At 43.7% G+C, this 20,539-nt stretch overlaps 1 protein-coding gene across 4 annotated transcripts in view; it reads right to left on the reverse strand.

Moving 5' to 3' along the window:
• Positions 1-20,539, reverse strand: part of POC1B (POC1 centriolar protein B) — a 125,533-nt gene that overhangs the window by 82,523 nt on the left and 22,471 nt on the right. For all 4 annotated transcript variants that reach the window (XM_060195508.1, XM_060195509.1, XM_060195507.1 and 1 more), the window contains exons 3-4: positions 15,565-15,736; positions 7,786-7,965 (exon numbers count right to left, since the gene is read on the reverse strand). In XM_060195508.1, the coding sequence (XP_060051491.1) occupies positions 7,786-7,965; positions 15,565-15,710 (326 nt within the window). In that variant the 5' untranslated portion in view covers positions 15,711-15,736. The remainder of the gene's footprint in view (positions 1-7,785; positions 7,966-15,564; positions 15,737-20,539) is intronic.

Below are 20,539 nucleotides of genomic sequence, written 5' to 3' on the forward strand. Positions count from 1 at the left end.
CACTAATCATCTCTGGCTTATGGTGGAGCAGGAGATTGAACCTGGGACTTTGGAGTCTCAGGCATGAGAGACTTTTTGCATAGCCGTTATGCTATCTCCCCGGCCCCCAAGGGTGACCATTGCATCCTAGGTTGCATTTTTCTGACTGAGTCACTTCAGTGGCTTCACATTTCCTTGGAAAGAGGCTGCTACCCTTGCCGCTACTTAGTGAATGCTGGCTCTTGGAGCTCTTCCATCTTCAGCGCCTTATTATTCCTGCAGCCACACCACTCTCCTCTCTTGCTTCTTTGCTTTTGTCTCAGATTCTTCCTCACACGCTGTTCCCGCCCACCCCTGCACTTTGTGCGCCATTCTCAGTTCATTATCTAGTGTAAAACACCTCAAGGCGGAGTCTGGGCGGTAGCGCAGCGGGTTAAGGGCACGTGGCACAAAGCACAAGGACGGCTTAAGGATCTGGGTTGGAGCCCCCGGCTCCCCAACCTGCAGGGGGGTCGCTTCACAAGCGTGAAACAGGTCTGCAGGTATCTTATCCTTTTCTCCCCCCCTGTCTTCCCCATCTTCTCTACATTTCTCTGTCCTACACAACAACAATGATATCAATAATAATAATAACCACAACAACGATTAAAAAAAAAAAAAGGGCAACAAAAGGAAAAAAATAGCCTCCAGGAGCAGTGGATTCCTAGTGCAGGCACCAAGCCCCAGCAATAACCCTGGAGGAAAAAAAAAAACAAAACCCTCAAGGGATTTTACTCATCTTTCACATTTCTCCTGGTTGTCAGTTCCTCAGGAAAAAACTTTCATGCTGGAGGTGGAGGTCTCAGGGTTCAATCACCTGCATTACAAGTCAGCGCTGAGCTTAAGTCATCTGACCAAGTAGCATTTATCTCAGGATGGTCCAACATACACAAACAAAATAATGTAATAAACCACAATCACTGCAACAAAGTCGGTTTAAAAAAAAAAGAGATGATATGACCATTTCAATAAATATAGAGAAAAAAAAGTAGTTGGCAAAAGTCAATATCCCTTGATGACCAAAAAAAAAAAAAATTCTTAACGAAGCAAGGCATTCTGTGTAATATGTCACAAATGACAAGTCAACAGCTAACATCATACTCAATGGTGAAAATGATCAGGACTTAAGACAAAGTTGTTGACTTTAACCACTATTGTTCATACTATTCACAGAGTCCAAGTCAGGGCAGTTAGGGAAGAAAAGAATACATAAGAAATTCAAATTGGAAAGGAAGTAAAACTATCAATATTTGCATAGACTGAGCTGAACAAAAATGACTGTTTACACAACACTGAAAGAGAGTGCAGCTCTAAGTAAACTCTTGTGAATGTCCTGAGCATTCAGTTGAGGTCCTGAAATGGAACTAGCATTGGCGATTAGTCCAAGCATAAAGGCTCCACTGCATCCACTCTGAATGTCTAAACCTAAGTCTAAACAAAATCTGCACAGGTCCACACAAAGTTAACTGCATCTGACACTTGAGTTGCACAAGTCGACACATACATGTGTTGGTATGCTTCTAAATTCTGCTTATAAGACCTTCTGTTTTTGATCATCACATTAGGTTCGCTTGTATTACTTATGATGTGGTCTATTTACATAATCACTGTTTTACCTGGGTCCCGCCCTGCCTGCAGGGTATTGGTTTAATCCCCACTGGTTAGATAGATGGAAGCTTTCTATGTTCTGTTCCTGCTCTTTTTTTTTGCTCCGCCCCCTCTCCTAGTCATTTCCTTTCCCTTGTCACTTGTGAAGAGATGCATAAAAGGCGATGTATCTGATTAATAAAGGTGATACTGCTTCCCATCTCAGCCATGAGTCCCTGGTCGTCTGTCTCCCGCCCACAAAGCTAGACCGGGAACTGGTGCCCCGAACTGGGACCGGTATACATGGATTTCTTTTTAAGGTTTATCTTATGGGGTCAGGTGGTGGCACACATTACAGTGCACAAGGACCCAAGTTCCAGCCCCTGGTCCCCACCTGCAGGGAGAAAAAAGCTTCATGAGTGGCTCAGGTGCCACTCTGTAACACGCGGTACCAGAGATCAAACCCAGAGCCTCAGGTACAAAAGTCCAGCACTGTAGTAACTAGGCTACTTCCCCAGCACCCTGCTTTCTGTTTATGTTCCTGAGTTCCACATTCACACATTTAGCTGAACTTGGATGTTGGCTGTGTGAATCCTCAGATGCAAATTTCACCTACACAGGTGACCAACTAACTGTAAGGTAGACAGGAAGTTTTGATTGCACAAGATCAAATGCTTTCAACCTGAGTTGTTCAAGGGTCAACTTACCTACTATAACAAAACTCAACACTTACATGTTCAAGGATTTAAAGAGAAAAAAAAAAAAAAGGAAGGTATTATAAGCAAACTAGAGGGAAATCTTATCAAAAGAAATGGTTAAACTCACTATAGACTGGACCAGTGAGGGGTGGGGGGGAAGCCACTAGTGAACTTGGAGATAGGCAAAATAAAGCATAAACAGAAAAATAAGTCTGAATAAATAAAGTCTCAGTACACTGTGGGTCAATAACAAGTGGCCAGACATATGTTAATTTAGAGTGGCAGGGAGAAAAAAAAAAGAAAGAAAAGGACAGAAAAGTGAATGAATAGGTAAAATGTTCCTAAATCGGATGAAAATAACAATTCACATATACACATAATCCAGTGGGCCACTTGAAAAATATGCAAAGCTATATAGCTGGGCATGTCACCATCGAATTGCTAAAAAACAAAGCGGGGGGGAGGGGGTGGGAATCTTAGAGAAAAAAGGGGGGAGAGACACATTACATATAAAGGAGTAACAAAAAAATGAGAGATGGGTCTCCAGTTAGGACTCAGGACTCTGGTGGTGGGAACTGTGTGGGATTGAACCCCTGTTACTTACAATCTTGTAAATAATTACTAAATCACTACTTTTTTTTTTTTTAATGAGAGAAGGCTTCGCAGGAAAAAAAAAAAGGATGATTATCTTGAACCGGGTGGGGTGGGTTGCATCAAAGCAAAAGACTGGTGAAGGAGTGGCCGGGAGGGGTAGAGGGGCCTTGGGGTCTGGGTGTACCCACGTGTCAACAACCACACTGTAAACTATTAACCACCTCCAGTAAAATGGAGAAAAGAGAAAAGGAAAAAAAAAATTAAACCTACTGAACTAGAATTCCACGTCTGAAGGGGGAAAAAAAAATCATTAAAAAATGATTAAAAAAAAAAAGGTAGCAGAGAATATTCAACAGGAAACCTGTACTATTAGAAATAACAAATGAGGGGTGGAGGGTAGATAGCATAGTGGTTTTGCAAAGAGACTCTCATGCTGAGGCTCCAAAGTCCCAGGTTCATTCCCCCAACCACCATCAGCCAGAGCTGAGCAGTGCTCTGATAAACAAAACAAAATAAAATAAATAAAATATATTTAATGTTATGGTGTTAATACATACTCTTATTAACTTATAGTCTCATAAATCACTAATATTTTTTAAGAGAAAAAAATGTATTTAAAAAAAAGATAGCCTGCAAACTATCTTACATATATGAAAGAAATAACAAATGAAGGGAAAGGATACCAGATGGAAACATGGTTCTGCACAAAGGAATAAAGAGAGCAGGGGAGTGTGAGGACAAGGGCAGAGAGAGAGAGAGACAAGATAATTTTTTTTAGATCTTATTTTCTTAAGAGAAAAATGTCTGCTTAATGTACTACGGGGTTGTATTCTCTGAAGAAGCAGAATTATCAAGAGGTAGCTAAATGGAGATATATCTCTGTAAGTTCTTATGTGAGAACCTGTCACGAATCCTAACACCATATATTAGTATAAAATTAACCCAGAAGTAGAAATACTAAAAATGGATATCGTAACCTCTAAAGGATTAAACAAAAAAAAAATATAACAGACTTTCGGGGTGTCTCTCTCCTTCTCCGGCAGGGTGGCATCCAGGGGAAAGGTAACAGGCTGGTTCTTTCTCGCTCACGACAGGGGTGACACGAAGTAAAAGACACCAGGGGACTCTTAGCGTGAATCTAGAATATGAGTCCTTGAGTCCCAGAATCCTAGAGTCCGTTTATTAGCAAAATTGACATGAGTTAAATAGAAAAGCAATGGAGGTAATTATTGTTGAAATATGACAGAAATTACAGGTTTCTTAACAGTCAGCATGCCCCTAAAGTAGGGGGCTGGTATAACAGGAATTGATGAGATACAAGACAGTTATTCTCCATAACACAAGCAACTTAATTATTCAAAGGTATTTGAGAGAAGCATAGGGGTTAAACCCGTAGGGTGAGACAGAGAGAAGATGGATATCAAAAGGCCGTATAGTTTGGAATTTCTCTTGTCTGGGGTCTGAGGTGTGTGATGAAGTGTGTGATAAGGTGTGTTCTTCTGTGATCAGAAGGTGACTTTGAATAAGTGAATCTGCAGCCATGTGGCCTGCAGTTAATGGAGGGAAGTACTGGGGTATCTGTGGGCCTGAGAGTCAAGAATGAAAGAACCAAGTCTTAGTTTCCCCCCTTATGCTCACCTCGGTTGAGAGAGACTTACCAAGAGGTTATCTTCTCAGACCTCCATCCAAAGATGGGGGTGGTTCTCCCTAAGCTCTATCAGGCTCACACATATTCCCAACAACAGACCATTTGAAGAACCAACAGAGGGGATAAAATGAAATACTAAATAACACTCAATCCAAAAAAAGAACAACAGCAACAACAACAACAACAACAACAAAACCAAGGAAATGGGACAAACAAACCAAAAAGGGGTCAGAGAGATGTCTCGCTGAGCAGAGTATGTCTGGCCATTCTCCTAGCCCAGGTCTGCAACCTGGCATTACATGCGAGCACGTGAGGGGAAGCTCCACCTGACTAAGTAAAAAAGTTGGCTCGGGGGTGGGGATAGATAGCATAATGGCTATGCAAAGACTCTCATGCCTGAGTCTCCAAGGTCCCAAGTTCAGTCCCCCCCACACCACCAGAAACCAGAGCTGATCAGTCCTCTGGCAAAAAAAAATAAATTTAAAAAAGTTGGCTCAGGAACAGTGAATGTGTGCAGACTATATATAGATCAAGGATACAAGAAAGAAAGGAAAGGAAGAAAGAAAGAGGAAGGAAAAGGAGAAAATAAGGGAAGGAGGGAGGGAATGAGACAGAGCACATGTGCACATGTATCCGTAAGTTAGGGGAAAATATATACCTGAAAGCAAAAGTGTGCAATAGTTTGCAGTTACCCAATAAATGCAGCAAGCAAGCAGAGAGACCTAAAAAAGACATCATAGAGTACTTAATCACATAGTTTCAACTTAGACGTAGATACCCTCCTCACTTGCTTCCTATTTCACTTCCCTCTGTCACTCTAAGGCTAGAGTCAGACAAAGTAAGGACTACAAAAGCTAGATAAGGGCAAGAGACAGGCATACTATAATGACTCTTTGGCTTACTACCAGGCCACCTCATCTCCAGGGGCCCTAGTCAGGGCATCCTGGGATTCCCACAAAGACATGATGGGTCTAGACCTCTAACAGATGCCTCTCTCCACTGTCACTGGTCATCTCCTTCAGGAACAACATAACAGAACCTTTTGCAGGCCTCCATAGGACCTAGACCTCAATGTGGATCAACAATGGTAGGGACTGTTCCATTCTCTGGAGGTTGGATCAAAATCCTCTACCACTAGAGGAAGATGGGTCTGGCAATGGCAGCCTAGAAGGTCCCTACCTATCACCACAGAATGCGAGTTCAGACCTACAGGGATGCAGAAGTTACACAGGCTCCTGTACTAAAAATACGCCCCATATCAAATCAGTAGGGTTTAAAGTTAATGGTATATATATATACTTTCCCCAGATTTGGGAGCTACACTTTTCCCTGATCATCTCTCTAGTCCTGTTTCCAACCCTTACACCATCTCCCCAGCTAATACCTTTGGCCCACCTGCATGTTAGCTGTTAGCTTCAAGCAAAAGTTAAGTCATGGGATTCTTGGAATATACCTAAAATAGACCTTCTAACTTTTTCCAAAACAGAAACTCCAAATCTCATCTGTTATGTTCTTGCCATTAGGTTCTCCCTTCCCTCTCGATTTCTGACTGTGTCTATCTGATACATAAAGATAATAAAAAATAAGAAAGAGAAGGAAGGGGGAAAAAGGAGGATGATATTCTGAAGACTTCGATTGTCAGGCTAGTGTGGGGGTGCCTCTTCCCAGGCGCAAGCTCTCTGGGTTGAAGAGAACTCGACTGGAGCCAGCCTGGTCTGCTACTCACTCAGCGACATGAGGGACATGACCCAGAAACCAAACATGTGGTGGCGAGGCAATGCAAATCTTTATTGATCAGAGAGCCAAGGCTTTTTAAAGGGCAGACCCGGAAGTGGCAAGTCAGAAACGGAAATAGCTAGGAAAGGGGTGGAGAAAGGCAAAAGGGACTGGGAAGGTAGGAACTTCCTTAGCAACTGTTGCAAGGGTTTTAACTGGTAGGATTAATATTACCCTGCAGGCAGGGAGGGTCTTGAGGGTAGAAAGAAGATACATCAAAGGAATGGAATGGGTGGGTATCTTTCAGGCAAAACAATGATTATGTAGATAGGCCATAGCATCAGGAATGCAGGGTGCTTTGTGAGGCCTGCCGAGCTCAACCACATCCTCACAATTTCCCGACAATTCGATCACACATATACAAAGCCTGCTAATAATCACAGGCACGGCTATGACCACAGGGATACTGTGTAATCACCAGCAATCTGTGGTGTTTGCATCTAACACCGCTGCTCTGAGTCAGCCTCGCTCCTAGGCAAGTCCTTGGCCCATGATGTTCCTCACTAGCTACTGGCTTATATCCACGTACTAAAGCAAAAGGGAACAATTCCAGAGAGGCTCACTCCCTCCTCCTCCTACAGGGGGAGACTCTATTCTGGCTGGCAAGTCTGCATGGAATGCCCACGGCTGGCACAGGGTAACATACTTGGAGGCTGCAGAGGAGGAGGGCTGCCTCCTTTGGGACAAATTGACCATGTTACCAGGGAATGGGGACCGAATGAACTGGAAATCAGAGCTGCCTAGCTTTCACGCACTGTAGTCCACTCCCTCTATGCGCCCCCCCCCTTCCTAGTTTGTCCTCAATCAGTTAACCCTGTCTTGGGTGGGCAGGGAGGGGGATAGGAGGGGGTGGTTTGGACTGGGTTCCCATATCCAGGACAGTCCTCTCCCAAGTATCTTCAAGCTTCACTCCTTCAGGCCTCTGCTCAAAGGTCACGGTTTATAAAAGTCGTTCCTTTCCAATCCAGATGTTTCCCTCCCTGACACTTGACCACCACCTGACCTACCTCTTTCTCTATGTGGTTACTGTCTTGTCCCTCCTCTCTTAGATAGAAGCTTTATGAGTCCACAGTTAGTTTTGTTTTCTTCTTGTTACCCTCAGACACATAATCAATGTTTTCTTTTTTAAAAAAATATATTTATTTATTATTGGATAGAGACAGAAAGACGTGGAGAGCGGAGGGGGAGATAGAGAGGGAGAGAAACAGAGAGACACCTGCAGCCCTGCTTCACTGCTTATGAAGCTTCCCCCCCCCCACAGATGGGGATCAGGGGCTTGAACCCGGCTCCTTGTGCACTGTAATGTGAGCGCTTAACCAGGTGCGCCACTGCCTGGTCCCTCAATGTTTTCTGTATGAATGAACGAACTTGTCCTCAAGTCCCCTGTCCGGAAGTGGAGGGGCAAGCACAGACTGTAAGAGAAAGGGGCTATGTTGGAATCTCTTTGTGAAACCTGGCACTTACTTGGCGCACCGTACCCAGTGTGTGTGTCGGTACAGAGAGTACAGGAAGCGCTGGCGGTGCATGTTCCATACTTTGATGGACTTGTCTTCTGAGGCAGTGGCGAGGAACTGGCCATCAGATGAAAAGTCCACGCTCCGAACTGGGGCAGTGTGGGCTTTGAACTCCGAGGATTTCCCTCTCCTGGAAACAAACATGGTCATGTTCTTAATTTTTTGTTTTATATATATATATATATATATATATATATATATATATATATAAATTTATTTTCTCTTTTGTTGCCCTTGTTGTTTTTTTATTGTTGTTGAGTTATTATTATTGTTATTGATGTCATCATTGTTGGATAGGACAGAGAGAAATGGAGAGAGGTGGGGAAGACAGAGAGGGGGAGAGAAAGACAGACACCTGCTGACCTGCTTCACCGCCTGTGCAGCGACTCCCCTGCAGGTGGGGAGCTGGGGGCTCGAACAAGGATCCTTACGCTGGTCCTTGCGCTTAATCTGCTGCGTTACCACCCGATTCCCTGTTCTTAACTTTTCATGTGCTTTGATCACAACCCAGATTTGAAGGTGGCTGAAATATATATATATATATATATATATATATATATATATATATACATAGGATGGTTTTTGACTTGCAAAAACTAATAAGTATGTGAAAAGACAGGCAAAATAGTCTTTGTCTATCTGGCTTGAAACTATTGGCAGTTTTGCTAAAGTCACAATCGATACTTAATAAGCCCGACGCTGTGGGTTTGCACCATGAACCTGATGCTAGAAACACATTGTGTAGGGGCGGGGCACCAGGTTCAGTGCACACAGTATTAGGCACAAGGACCCGCACAACGATCTGGGTTCGAGTCCTCAGCTCTCCACCTGCAGGGAGGACGTTTCACAAGCAGTGAAGCAGGTCTGCAGGTGTCTCTCTCTCTCTCTATTTATCTCTCTATCTCCCCTCCTCTCTCAATTTCTCTCTGTCTTATCCAACAACAACAACAATAGTGATGATGATGGCCTCCCGAAGTAGTAGATTCATAATGCTGGGCACTGAGCCCCAGCGATAATCCTGGAGGCAAAAGAAAGAAAAAATACTTTTAAAAAAACAAATCTCTACTATGCACTTTAAGTTGCTACTGCTCCTCTAAAATAGCATACATACATTTTAAAATCACTGTTTGGTGGCTTGTTGTTGTTGTTGTTACAAGGCAATGCATAATTTGAAGAACCTGCAACAGAGTGGGAGCCAAGCTTGACTATTTTTTTACCTTCAGTTATTTATTTTTCCCTTTTACTGCCCTTGTTGTTGTTTTTATTGTTGTTGTTATTGATGTCGTCGTCGTTGGCTAGGACAGAGAGAAATGGAGACAGGAGGAGAAGACAGAGAGGGGGAGAGAAAGACAGACACCTGCTTCACACTTGTGAAGTGACTCCCTTGCAGGTGGGGAGCCGGACGCTGGAACCGGGATCCTTATGCCTGGTCCTTACGCTTTGTGCCACGTCCGCTTAACTCGCTGCACCTACCGCCAGACTCCCAAGGCTGACTATTAGTAGCTTCAAGTCAGTGTTTGCAAAGTGGGTTCATGCGGAAGTTGTGGGGGCGAGCAGGAAAATAGTTACCCTCTCCACATTTGCCTGGATATAGAATCTAGCTTTCCTGTTCCAGATGATCAGAAATGAGATCTGAGACCCCACCCCTCCACCCCCACACCGAGTGTGCGTGGGAGACCATGCTCACCAGAGGCTCAGTGCTAACACTCCCAAGCAAATCCAAAGGATGAACAGTAAAATCTTACTCCAAGGGGACTGGGCGGTGGCTCACCCAGTTAAGCACACGCAGTACTAAGCGCAAGGACCCGCACAAAGAACTGGGTTCATCCTCCTGTTCCCTACATGTGAAGCGGGGATGCTTCGCAAAGGGGGGAAGCAGGTCTGCAGGTGTCTATCTTTTGTCTCTCCTTTTCCGTCTCCTCCTCCTCCTCTTCTCTCAGTTTCTCTCCGTCATATCCCATAAGATGGGTGGAAAAAGGAAAAAAATGGCTGAGAGGAGCAGTGGCTTCATATTGCTGGTACTGAGCCCCAGTGATAACTCTGGAGACAAAAAAAAGAAAAGAAAAGAAAAAGGAAAAAAAGAAAAAAGAAATCATACTCCAATTCTCAACATCATGAAATTTCAAATGATTTTTTTTTTCTTGGCAAAGGTAGGAAGATACAGACAAAAAAAGTTGGGCATAATAATAATGATAATAATTTTGTGGCATTAAAAGAAAGACAGCTGGGAAAACCATTAAACGGGCAAGCTGACGTTTCAAGAACAGCACTTTGGAAATGTAATTTTGTGTTAGCGTTTACAAGTCTTGGAGGCAATTTCACTTTTTTCTCTGATAATCGGATTTAGCAAGATTTCTATTCAGAAAATCACATTTCATACAAGAAAAGATCAGACAACAGAATCTGCAGACTCAGGGAAATCACACACAGTTCCTCTTCCTCCTATATCCAACACGCTGATAAACCACGCCATTCTCCCTCCCTGGCTATCTTTCGAATCCATCCTCATCCTTCTATGCCCAGATATGTTTGCCTAAGATAAATCTACCCTCAGTATCCTTCACCCAGATTGATTGCAGAAAGCCTCTTAAAAGTGGCCTGCCTGCTGTAATCGTTGTCCAACCCCCCACCCCACCCCCACACAGCCAATAACCTACAGGCTGTGCTGGTTACGGAGCTACAAGCGAGATCCCACCCACACGCAAATCTCAGCAGAAATGAGTTGCTGGCCAGCCTCCAGGAGAAAAAGCACAGAACCCAAGCTCTACGGTGAGGGTGAGGCGGCCTACCTTCTGTTCTGAACTTTGTGCTCTTAGAACAGAAACAGACCTCTGCCTCCTGTATTTATTGCTTGGTTGGCCTGTCAGCTGGGACTCTTTTTAGTTTGTTTTTTTTTTCCCACCCACGACTTCCCTTGACCAGCAAAGATAAGTTTAATTGCTCCAGACCTATTATACTGACTTGACTTTGTAAACAAAATAGCACTGTTTCTCTTCTTCAGTAAGATTATTTATTCACCTTTATAAGACCAGAGTTTAACGTGACATCAGGCATACGAGGAGGGGAGTGAGGGGGGATCAGTAATGAAGAATTCTTAGTTCCATGCTGGCTTTGCCCTTCCAGAAGATTATAGAAGGGAAAGGTGACTGTCACGAATCTCTATCACCAGATTATAGTGTGCCAAGAATATTTAGACTCAGAACTTTAAAAAAATATTTATTTATTAATTTATTCCCTTTTGTTGCCCTTGTTTCATTGTTGTAGTTACTTGTAGATGTCACTGTTGTTGGATAGGACAGAGAGAAATGAAGACAGGAGGGGGAGAGAAAAATAGACACCTGCAGACCTGCTTCACCGATTGTGAATGACTTCCTTGTAGGTGGGGATGTGGGGGCTCGAACCGGGATCCCCTTCTGCTTTGTGCCACCTGCGCTTAACCCGCTGCACTACTGTCCAACTCCCTCGGTACTTTTAATAATGGGAAGAAGCCTTCAGAGTACTAGTTCTGTAAGGTTCCCCCCTACACACACCGCTGTGCTGCCCCACACCCCCTATTTTTTTCCCAGAGTACTGTTCAGCTCTGATTTATGGTGGTACAGGGGGTTGAACCTGGGACTTTGGAGCTTCAGATATAAAAAGTCTTTTTTGTGAGGTCAGGTGGTGGTGCCCCTGGATGAGTGCATGCATTACCACGTTCAAGGATCTGGGTTTGAGCCCTTGCTCCCCACTTGCAGGAGAGACGCTTCACAAGCAGTGAAGCAGATCTGCAGATGTTTATCTTTCTCTCTTTCTCTCTCTCACTCCTCTCTTAATTTCTCTCTGTCCTATCAGATAAAATAGAAAGGAAAAAATGGTTGCCGGGAGTAGTGGATTCGTACTGCTGGCACCTGGCCCCAGTGATAACCCTGGTGGAGAGAAAGAGAAAGAGGGAGAGGGAGAGGGAGAGAATGAGGGAGAGAGGAAGAGGGAGGGAGAGAGGGAGGGAGAGAGGGAGGGAGAGAGGGAGGGAGAGGAGGAGAGGAAGGGAGGAGAAAAGAAAGTCATTTTGTGTTGTCATTCTGCAGTCTGCCCTAATTCTGGGAGGTTTCAAGGAAAAGTTCTGAGTAGCAGACAGGAGGAATTTTGCCTGAATTCAAGTATAGGAGGTTGAATAAAATCATGAAGATGACTAAGAGCCAGTATCATCACAGTCTGCCCGGATCTCCAGTCCTGCTGTCCACACTCCCCAGACTACCCGGGCCACCTTCTTTCTGGAGGCTGTTCTAACCACTAGATCCGGTCTCGACAGGAAATGGAACGAACCAAGACGGCAATGCCTTGTGTTTATGACCCTGGTGCTGGTGAGCACATTTCTAGCTGCTCACCTTGTGTGACTCTGGGACTCCCGTACATTACTGATCTTTTGGGGGTCCAAATTCTCAACTGCCCAGTGTGATGCTCTTCAGGCAGGAGTGATAAGAAGCCTAGCCCTTAAACAGTCCAGTCGTTTCTGCTTCTTCTCTCTGGAGAGAGGGACAAGGTGCCCCTGTCAATAACCAGCACCAAGCCCCCCCCGACATGATTTACAAAGACCAGTTTGAGGTCTCTGCAGCGCTAAATTGTTCTACTTAGACTAGCCGGTAGAAATGAATGACTCACTGCAGTTTTAGTTTTGTCTACGCATGGACAAGTTTGTTCACTCTGATTTCCTTGACTTAGTCGCAGGAATCTGAAGCTGTGCTGTGCTGAAGATTGTGCAACCACTAGTCCTAAATCCTTGAAGTTAATACTTCAGGAAATAGTTCTTCCAATAATGTGTTTTCGTCTCATGAGAGAGGAACTGCTGGGTCACCGGGTAGGTCTCTTATGAACCTCAAATCAGTCTCCACCCTATCCACAGTGTCCCTTCTCTTCAAATGCTTTTACTGCTGTCAGGGTAACATTCAAATCTCTTGGACTAGTGCATCCCTTAGGTGGCTACAAATAGTAGTAGTAGTTATTACTATTATTATTATTATTATTATTCCCATTGCTAGCACATTATCCTGTGCTATGAACTTTTTTTTTAGTCTGGAGTGCCTAAGCCCTTTTTGTTGCAAATCACAAATCATTGTCTCACAACAAAGTCAAAGAAAAGGCTGAAATCTTCATCCTCCCAAGTGTTTCTGGAGAGAAGTGAAGTGTGTACTCTAAAAACACATGAGGGAAAAATAAAGAGGGAGGAGGGAAGCAGTGAAATAAGCCTGACAGGACTCTGATTGCAACTGGGTGATGGGTGTGTGGTGCCTGAGGGCGGCTGGGTCATACATTCTGTTTCCACATGTGTTTGACATTTTGTAAGACCAAGAATTTAAACATTCTTTAGAACTGGAGCCTGCAGGGAGCTGGGCGGTAGTGCAGTGGGTTAAGCACACATGGCACAAAGCGCAAGGACCAACTCAGGGATCCTGGTTTGAGCCCCCGGCTCCCCACCTGCAGGGGAGTCGCTTCGCAAGCAGTGAAGCAGGTCTGCAGGTGCCTGTCTTTCTTTCCCCCTCTCTGTCTTCCCCTCCTCTCTCCATTTTAAACTTTTAAAAAAATTAAAAATTAATTAATAATTAAATTGTGGCTTACTAACACTGAAAATTGATGGGCTGTCGATAAGAGTTTGAAAAGCCTCTTACAGAGAGATTTGTTATAATAGCACAGGACATAAATGCAATGGTATAGACTTTTGTCAGAAATTCTCTTCAGCAAGAAAATTCTATAATAATTTTCCCGATAATGACATGCATCAAATTATAGCTCTTGTGCCATATATATGTACATATTGATTGATTGATTGATTGATTGATTGACTGCATAGATACAGAAACCCAGAAGGAAAGGGGAAAAGGACAGAAAAGAGAGGGTACCAGGTGGTGGTGCACCTGGTTAAGTGCTCACATTACAATGAGCAAAGACCCAGGTTCAAGCCCCTGGGCCCCACCTGCAAAGGAAAAGCTTCAGGAGTGATGAAGCAGGGCTGCAGGTATCTCTCTGTCTCATTCCCTCTCTTGTTCCCCCTCTGCTGTGAATCTCTCTGTCTCTATCCAATAATAAATAAATAAAAATATTTTTTAAAAAACAAACAGAAATGGCAAGAGGGGGAGAGATGATACACCAGCTGCTAAAACACCTCCCCCTATTCAGAGAGAGAGAGAGAGATAAAGAAAGGGAGAGGGAGGAAGGGAGAGAGAGAGAGAGAGAGAAGGAGAGGGAGACTGCAGCACTACATTGCTTCACCACTCATGAAGCTGGTCTTCTGCAGGTGGGGATCAGGGCTTAAAGCCGGGTGCTTGTGCATGGTGGTGTGTGCATGCCACCACCTGGCCCCTGCACCAGAGTTTCTACGAAGCTGAAAAGCCTATAAGAGATTTGTCAATGAGTGTTAGGAGATGAATAAACTAAAATTTTGACTATACATGCTGATGTGTATCTCTCTGAAGCAATGATCTGAAATTTACGTCAGATTTGTAAAGGGATAGCTAACAAACGCACTGCCTCCCCCGATTTAAGATAATCGTGACGGGAGTCGGGTGGTTACCATTTACTCAATTAAGTGACAATGAATGAAGTTGGGCAGGAAGACAAGAAGGGGGAGGAAGAACAGACAAGGGTCAGGGAGATAAGACAGGACAGCTGTCTGCACACCACATTTTCATTGCCAAAGACCCAGAGGTCTCAAGTTTAAACACATTTGTGTGTGTGTGTGTGTGTGTGTGTGTGTGTGTGCGCGCGCGCGTGCCTCCAGGGCTATCGCTGGGGCTCAGTGCCTGCACTATGAATCCATTGCTCTTGGAAGCCATTTTCCCCCCATTTTGTTGCCCTTGTTGTTGTGGTTATAGTTATTGTTGTTATTGCTGTTGTTGGATAGGACAGAGAGAAATGGAGAGGGGAAGACAGAGAGGGGAAGAGAAAGACAGATACCTGCAGACCTGCTTCACCACTTGTGAAGCAACCCCCCTGCAGGTGGGGAGCCAGGGCTCAAACCCGGATCCTTATGCCAGTCTGCACGTTGTGTCATGCGTACCGGTGGCACTAAGGCCCGGCCCCGGAGGCCCCAAGTTTAATCCCTAGCACCAGTATAAACCAGAGCTGAGTAGCAATTCTAGTGTCTATTTCTCTTTCTCTCTCTCTCTCATTAAAGTAAGAATTTTTTTTTTTTGCCTCCAAGGTTATTGCTGGGGCTCAGTGCCTGCACCATGAATCCACTGCTCCTGGAGGCCTTTTTTTTTTCCCCTTTTGTTACCCTTGTTGCTGTAGCCTTGTTGTGTTATTATTGTTGTTGTTGATGTCGTTCGTTGTTGGATAGGACAGAGAGAAATGGAGAGAGGAGGGGAAGACAGAGAGTGGGAGAGAAAGACAGACACCTGCAGACCTGCTTCACCACCTGTGAAGCAACGCCCCTGCATGTGGGGAGCCGGGGGCTTGAACCGGGATCCTTACGCCGGTCCTTGAGCTTTGCGCCACCTGCGCTTAACCCGCCGCGTTACCGCCCGACCCCCTAAATATTTTTTTAAAGGAGATGTAATGAGAGTGAAAGATGTGGGCGAAATGGCATGAAGCAGTTTGACTTCATGGCCAGGACGGTGTGCCTTGGGTGAGACTCAGCCAGGTCCAAGTATGGGGAGGGGTGTGAGTAGGCACTTCCCAGACCCGCACAAGGCGCAGTGTTTCCCTCACACATTTCAAAGTCCGCAGCAGCATCTCAGGTGTTAGTGTCTCTTACTTATCTGGAATCCAGAGTCGGATGGTCCTGTCTCGTGAAGCCGACGCCAGTAGGTTTCCGAGTGGGGAAAACTGCACGCTGGTGACGACGTCCTTGTGGCCCACATATCTGAAAGCTCGGGCTTGAGGCTTGAAATTCCATAGCATGAGGAACGTATCCCAAGAACCAGTTGCTGGCAAGAAACAGAGGAACAAAACCATCATTTGTTACAGTGCACAGGGAGACAGGTCTCACTACAATGGGCAGCAGACCATTATTAGCAAGACAGCCAAGTGACTGGGGCTGAAGGTTGCAAGGCTGATTGAGTAATAAAAAAATAAATAAATTAAAAAGACTTTCAAAAAAGGAACCCCAAAACACCCCAAGCCTGGCTGAGAGCAGGATTACAGGACCCCAGGGCCTTGGGGTAAAACTCAATAGCCAGCCATACATCAGGAGAAGGTAACCCTCTAACAGAGTGCATACAAGTTCTGGGCCTCACTGGAAAGATGTCACTATTTCTACACACTGAGGCTGAGCATGTAGCTGTTGATATTACTTGGCCCTCGTCTTGTTGGACTCATTCTGTCTCTTTCCATACACAGAAACTGTGACCAGAACGCACACACAGTGCAATGAAAAATGTCGAAAAATACATCATGACTTTTCCAACAATCCAATAGGAGTATTTTTTTTTCCAAATTAAGAGTAAAGATAAACATAATCACAGAATCTTTATTTCAAAACACTTTAGTGTGTTTTAGATTTCTAGGAATAAGGGTATTTTTCTTAACGTGTGCAAAGTGCATTTATCAACTTCAGGAAATTTATCACTGACAATATTTTAAATCTACCATCTGTAGTCCATTCTTGTTCACTGACCTAGTACTGTCTTTTTTAATGACTGGATATGATGACATTAAAAGTCTCTGTTCTGTCATTTATGGCATTCCAAAACTACTACAATGATTTTGTGTGTCAGATGTTAGCTTAAGGCCTGAAAAAAAAAAAAAAAGATAAACAAATGTAGTTCATGGTGGAAGTAAATGTCTTGCATTAAAGATGAAAAAATGAAAAATAAATACAGCTCTTGCCCCCAAGCCAAATCTCATATATATATATATTTGAAGTTCCAATAGCAGAAATCAGGTCACTGGTACCATTCAATCAAGGTTAGAGTGCTTAGAAAATTTCAACTGTACAAATTTGAAATAGTGTCAGAAGAAAACTAGTTACTTAAAAGCTTCTAACTTCTTTAGATGTATGTAAATTCATTTGAACACAATACAGTTTCCCTATAAAATGGTGAAAATTAGTAAGTTTCAAGCTATGATGCTGTCCAAGACCCTCCTTTTTAAAAAGTACAAAAAACTGAGGTTCCACACAACTTATCAAGCTTTTAAATGTTTACATTAGGACCTGTATTATCTGGGGCTATTAAAGGCAAAATAAGGGAAACAAGGAGTTTACCACTCTCATTACACTTAAATTCACAAGTTGCCATAATGTCAAATAGCTACCAGTATATACTTCTTTATTGTAGTTACTGTTAGCAGCTGCAGTCAGAATAATATCATAAAGACTGGAAACTGGAGGAGGTCACTTAGGAAGTGTGCAGAGTGCAGAGATAAGCAAAAGGGTGAAGGCATTGAGTCTGGAGAGAAAGCAAGTAGGAGCCATGCCTGCAAAATGAGGAAGCACCGACTCAAACATCCAGGAACTCAAGCTGGGGCTGGGCGCCAGCATCACAAAACCACTGCTCCAGGAGGCCACTTTCCCCATTTTGTTGCCCTTGTTGTTACAACTGTCATTGCTATTATTGGATAGGACAGAGAGAAATCAAGAGAGATGGGGAAGACAGATATGGGGAGAGAAAGATAGACACCTGCAGACCTGCTTCACCACTTGTGAAGCAACCCCCCCCCCCCGCCCCTGTGAAGGTGGGGGAGCCAGGGGCTCAAACTGGGATCCTTATGCCAGTCCTTGTGCTTAGTACCTGTGCGCTTAACCCGCTGTGCTACCGCCTGGCCCCCCATTCAAACATTCTAAGAAGGTGAAGAGCCTCATCAAATCCTTTAAGGAGATTTAGAAAGATGTTTTAACACCTATGTAATTTGGGGTCCCCCAAGGTAACACACACACACACACACACACACCTTTGTGTGTATATGTGGCACTATAGAAAGAAAAAAAAAAAAAGAGAGAGAGAAACAACAGTTAACTGGGCTGGGGTAGGAGGTTAAGAGAGATAAGACCAGGAAGTTTAACCAGGAAGGGAACAACAAGCTTGAAATTCCACGTATTTTATTAGAAGATTCCAAGGGTGTTTTAACCTGAGTAGCCACTCAAACGTGATAAATATAGAGTTGATAGCTCCATTAGTCACATTAAGCCAGCACTGGCTGTTATCAGCCTGGGCCCCACCAACAAGAAATCACTGAAAGAGCAGGATCAATCAATAGTTTAGAGGAAGAAACAGCCTAACCGTGGGGTGAGGTGGCATTTCAGAGGCCTGTCATTATGGAAAAGCATAAGCAGGGGTGTTCCTATGACAATAGCGTGGCTCAGGACATAACTCGAAAAAGTTCCGTAAGTGTGTTCATCTTAGAAACTAAAATGCTGCTGCGGGGTGGGGGTGGGGGAGCTATTTGGTAGGATAGGGCCTGCATGCCTGAGGCTCCCAATTTGATCCCAATTCTGCATGCACTCTGGCTTCTCTTTGTATCTTTCTCTCTTTCCCTTTCCTCCTCCCCTCCTCTTTTGCCCTCCTTCCCTTACTGCTCATGAATTCTATTTCATATGAAAAAAAAAAACACTGTATTTTTCTCCTCACTTCCTTAACTTGATCCCACCAGACCCTAATCCCATGATAATAAAATGTATTTGCTCACTGATGTCAGCATTACACTATGCCAACTTAAAATTTGCTTTTATATATTTTCCTTGAACCACGCCCTATATAAACATTACCACATAATTTAAAATGTCAGATCCTGTGACTTTTCAGTATTTGACGGGTCTGTTTTTGAGATAAAATGGGCAAGAGAGGAAGTTGAGCAAAAGCATTAACTATAAATCTACCTGGGTAAAGAGGACTTATTTATATTTTATGATAACAGCCCATTGTTTCCAGAAATTTTCTTGCCGACACAAGACAAAGTCCATGTGCTGCTAGGCAGAGCCTCTAGGAGTTAGTTACACAGAAACGTGCGAGTGGAGAGAACTTTGTTCTCACTCTCTCTCTTTTTAATTGTTATTAGGGACTTCATATTGACTTACAAAATTGTAAGATAAAAGGGTTAGAATTCTGCACCATTCCCACTACCCGAGTATCCCCAATGCCTCCACTGGAAGCTCCAGTTCTCCCAGTCATAGATATGGATTGACTATTACTTCTATAACTATCTGTCTATATATATATGCCCCCCCTTTTTTTCCCCATGGTTCCATCTTCTCTTCCTTTGCAAGTCACACCTACACCTATTACTACCTCTGAGTGTCCCTCCCTTTTCTCCTCTGGGTTCTGATGGAGTTGAGTTCAGAGTCCTCTGGTCATCTTCCCTCTATCATTTCTTCCAGTTCCCTATTATGTTCAAAACACCAGGGCTGATAAATAAAAGATAATTAAAAAAAAAAACAACTAAAAAGAAGCGGGGCAGGTAGTGGCGCACCTGGTTGCAAGGACCTGGTTTCGAGCCCCCAGTCCCCACCTGCAGGGGGAAAGCTTCACGAGCGGTGAAGCAGGGCTGCAGCTGTCTCTCTGTCTCTCTCCCTCTCTATCTACCCCTTCCCTCTCAATATCTGGTTGTCTTTATCCAATAAATAAAAGATAATAATATTAAATAAAAACACCAGGGCTAGAGAAGACAGTACTAATGGTTATGCAAAACATTTTCATGCTTGAGATACTAAGCTTCCAGGTTCAATCCCCAGCACCACTGTTAATTATACCCTTTGGGGAAAACAAAACAAACAGTAAAACAGTAACAACAAAAACCCACCAAGAGAGGAAGGTACTGGCTGGGTGAAGGCTGAGATGTGCTGACACCCATCTTGGGGAGATGATAATTCTGACGACAACTGTGCAAATCAGTATTTGCTCAATAAAGTGAGATTCTTGAAAAGCCAGCAAAAGGAGCGGGGGATACAGCACAGTAATTGTACACTGGACTCTCATGCTTGCAGGTTCAGAGGACCCAGGTTTGATTCCTGGTACCACCATGTGGTTGAACAGTCTTGTGGTCTGCCTCTCCCTCTCCCTCTTTCTCTCTCCTACACAAAAGTGTGTGTGGTAAAGAAGTGGAAAGATATTCCATGCTCATGGGTTGGAAGAATTAACATCATCAAAATGAATATATTACCCAGAGCCATCTACAAATTTAATGCTATCCCCATCAAGAGCCCAAGCACATTTTTTAGGAGAATAGAACAAATGCTACAAATGTTTATCTGGAACCAGAAAAGACCTAGAATTGCCAAAACAATCTTGAGAAAAAAGAACAGAACCGGAGGCATCACACTGCCAGATCTCAAACTATATTATAGGGCCATTGTCATCAAAACTGCTTGGTATTGGAACATGAACAGACACACTGACCAGTGGAATAGAATTGAGAGCCCAGAAATGAGGCCCCACACGTATGGACATCTAATCTTTGACAAAGGGGCCCAGACTATTATATGGGGGAAGCAGAGTCTCTTCAACAAATGGTGTTGGAAACAATGGGTTGAAACATGCAGAAGAATGAAGCTGAATCACTGTATTTCACCAAATACAAAAGTAAATTCCAAGTGGATCAAGGACTTGGATGTTAGACCAGAAACTATCAGATACTTAGAGGAAAATATTGGAAGAACTTTTTTCCGCATAAATTTTAAAGACATTTTCAATGAAATGAATCCAATTACAAGGAAGACTAAGGCAAGTATAAACCTATGGGACTACATCAAATTAAAAAGCTTCTTCACAGCAAAAGAAACCACTACCCAAATCAAG

This window comes from Erinaceus europaeus, chromosome 7, assembly GCF_950295315.1.
Source record: "Erinaceus europaeus chromosome 7, mEriEur2.1, whole genome shotgun sequence".
NCBI classification, from domain to species: domain Eukaryota; kingdom Metazoa; phylum Chordata; class Mammalia; order Eulipotyphla; family Erinaceidae; genus Erinaceus; species Erinaceus europaeus.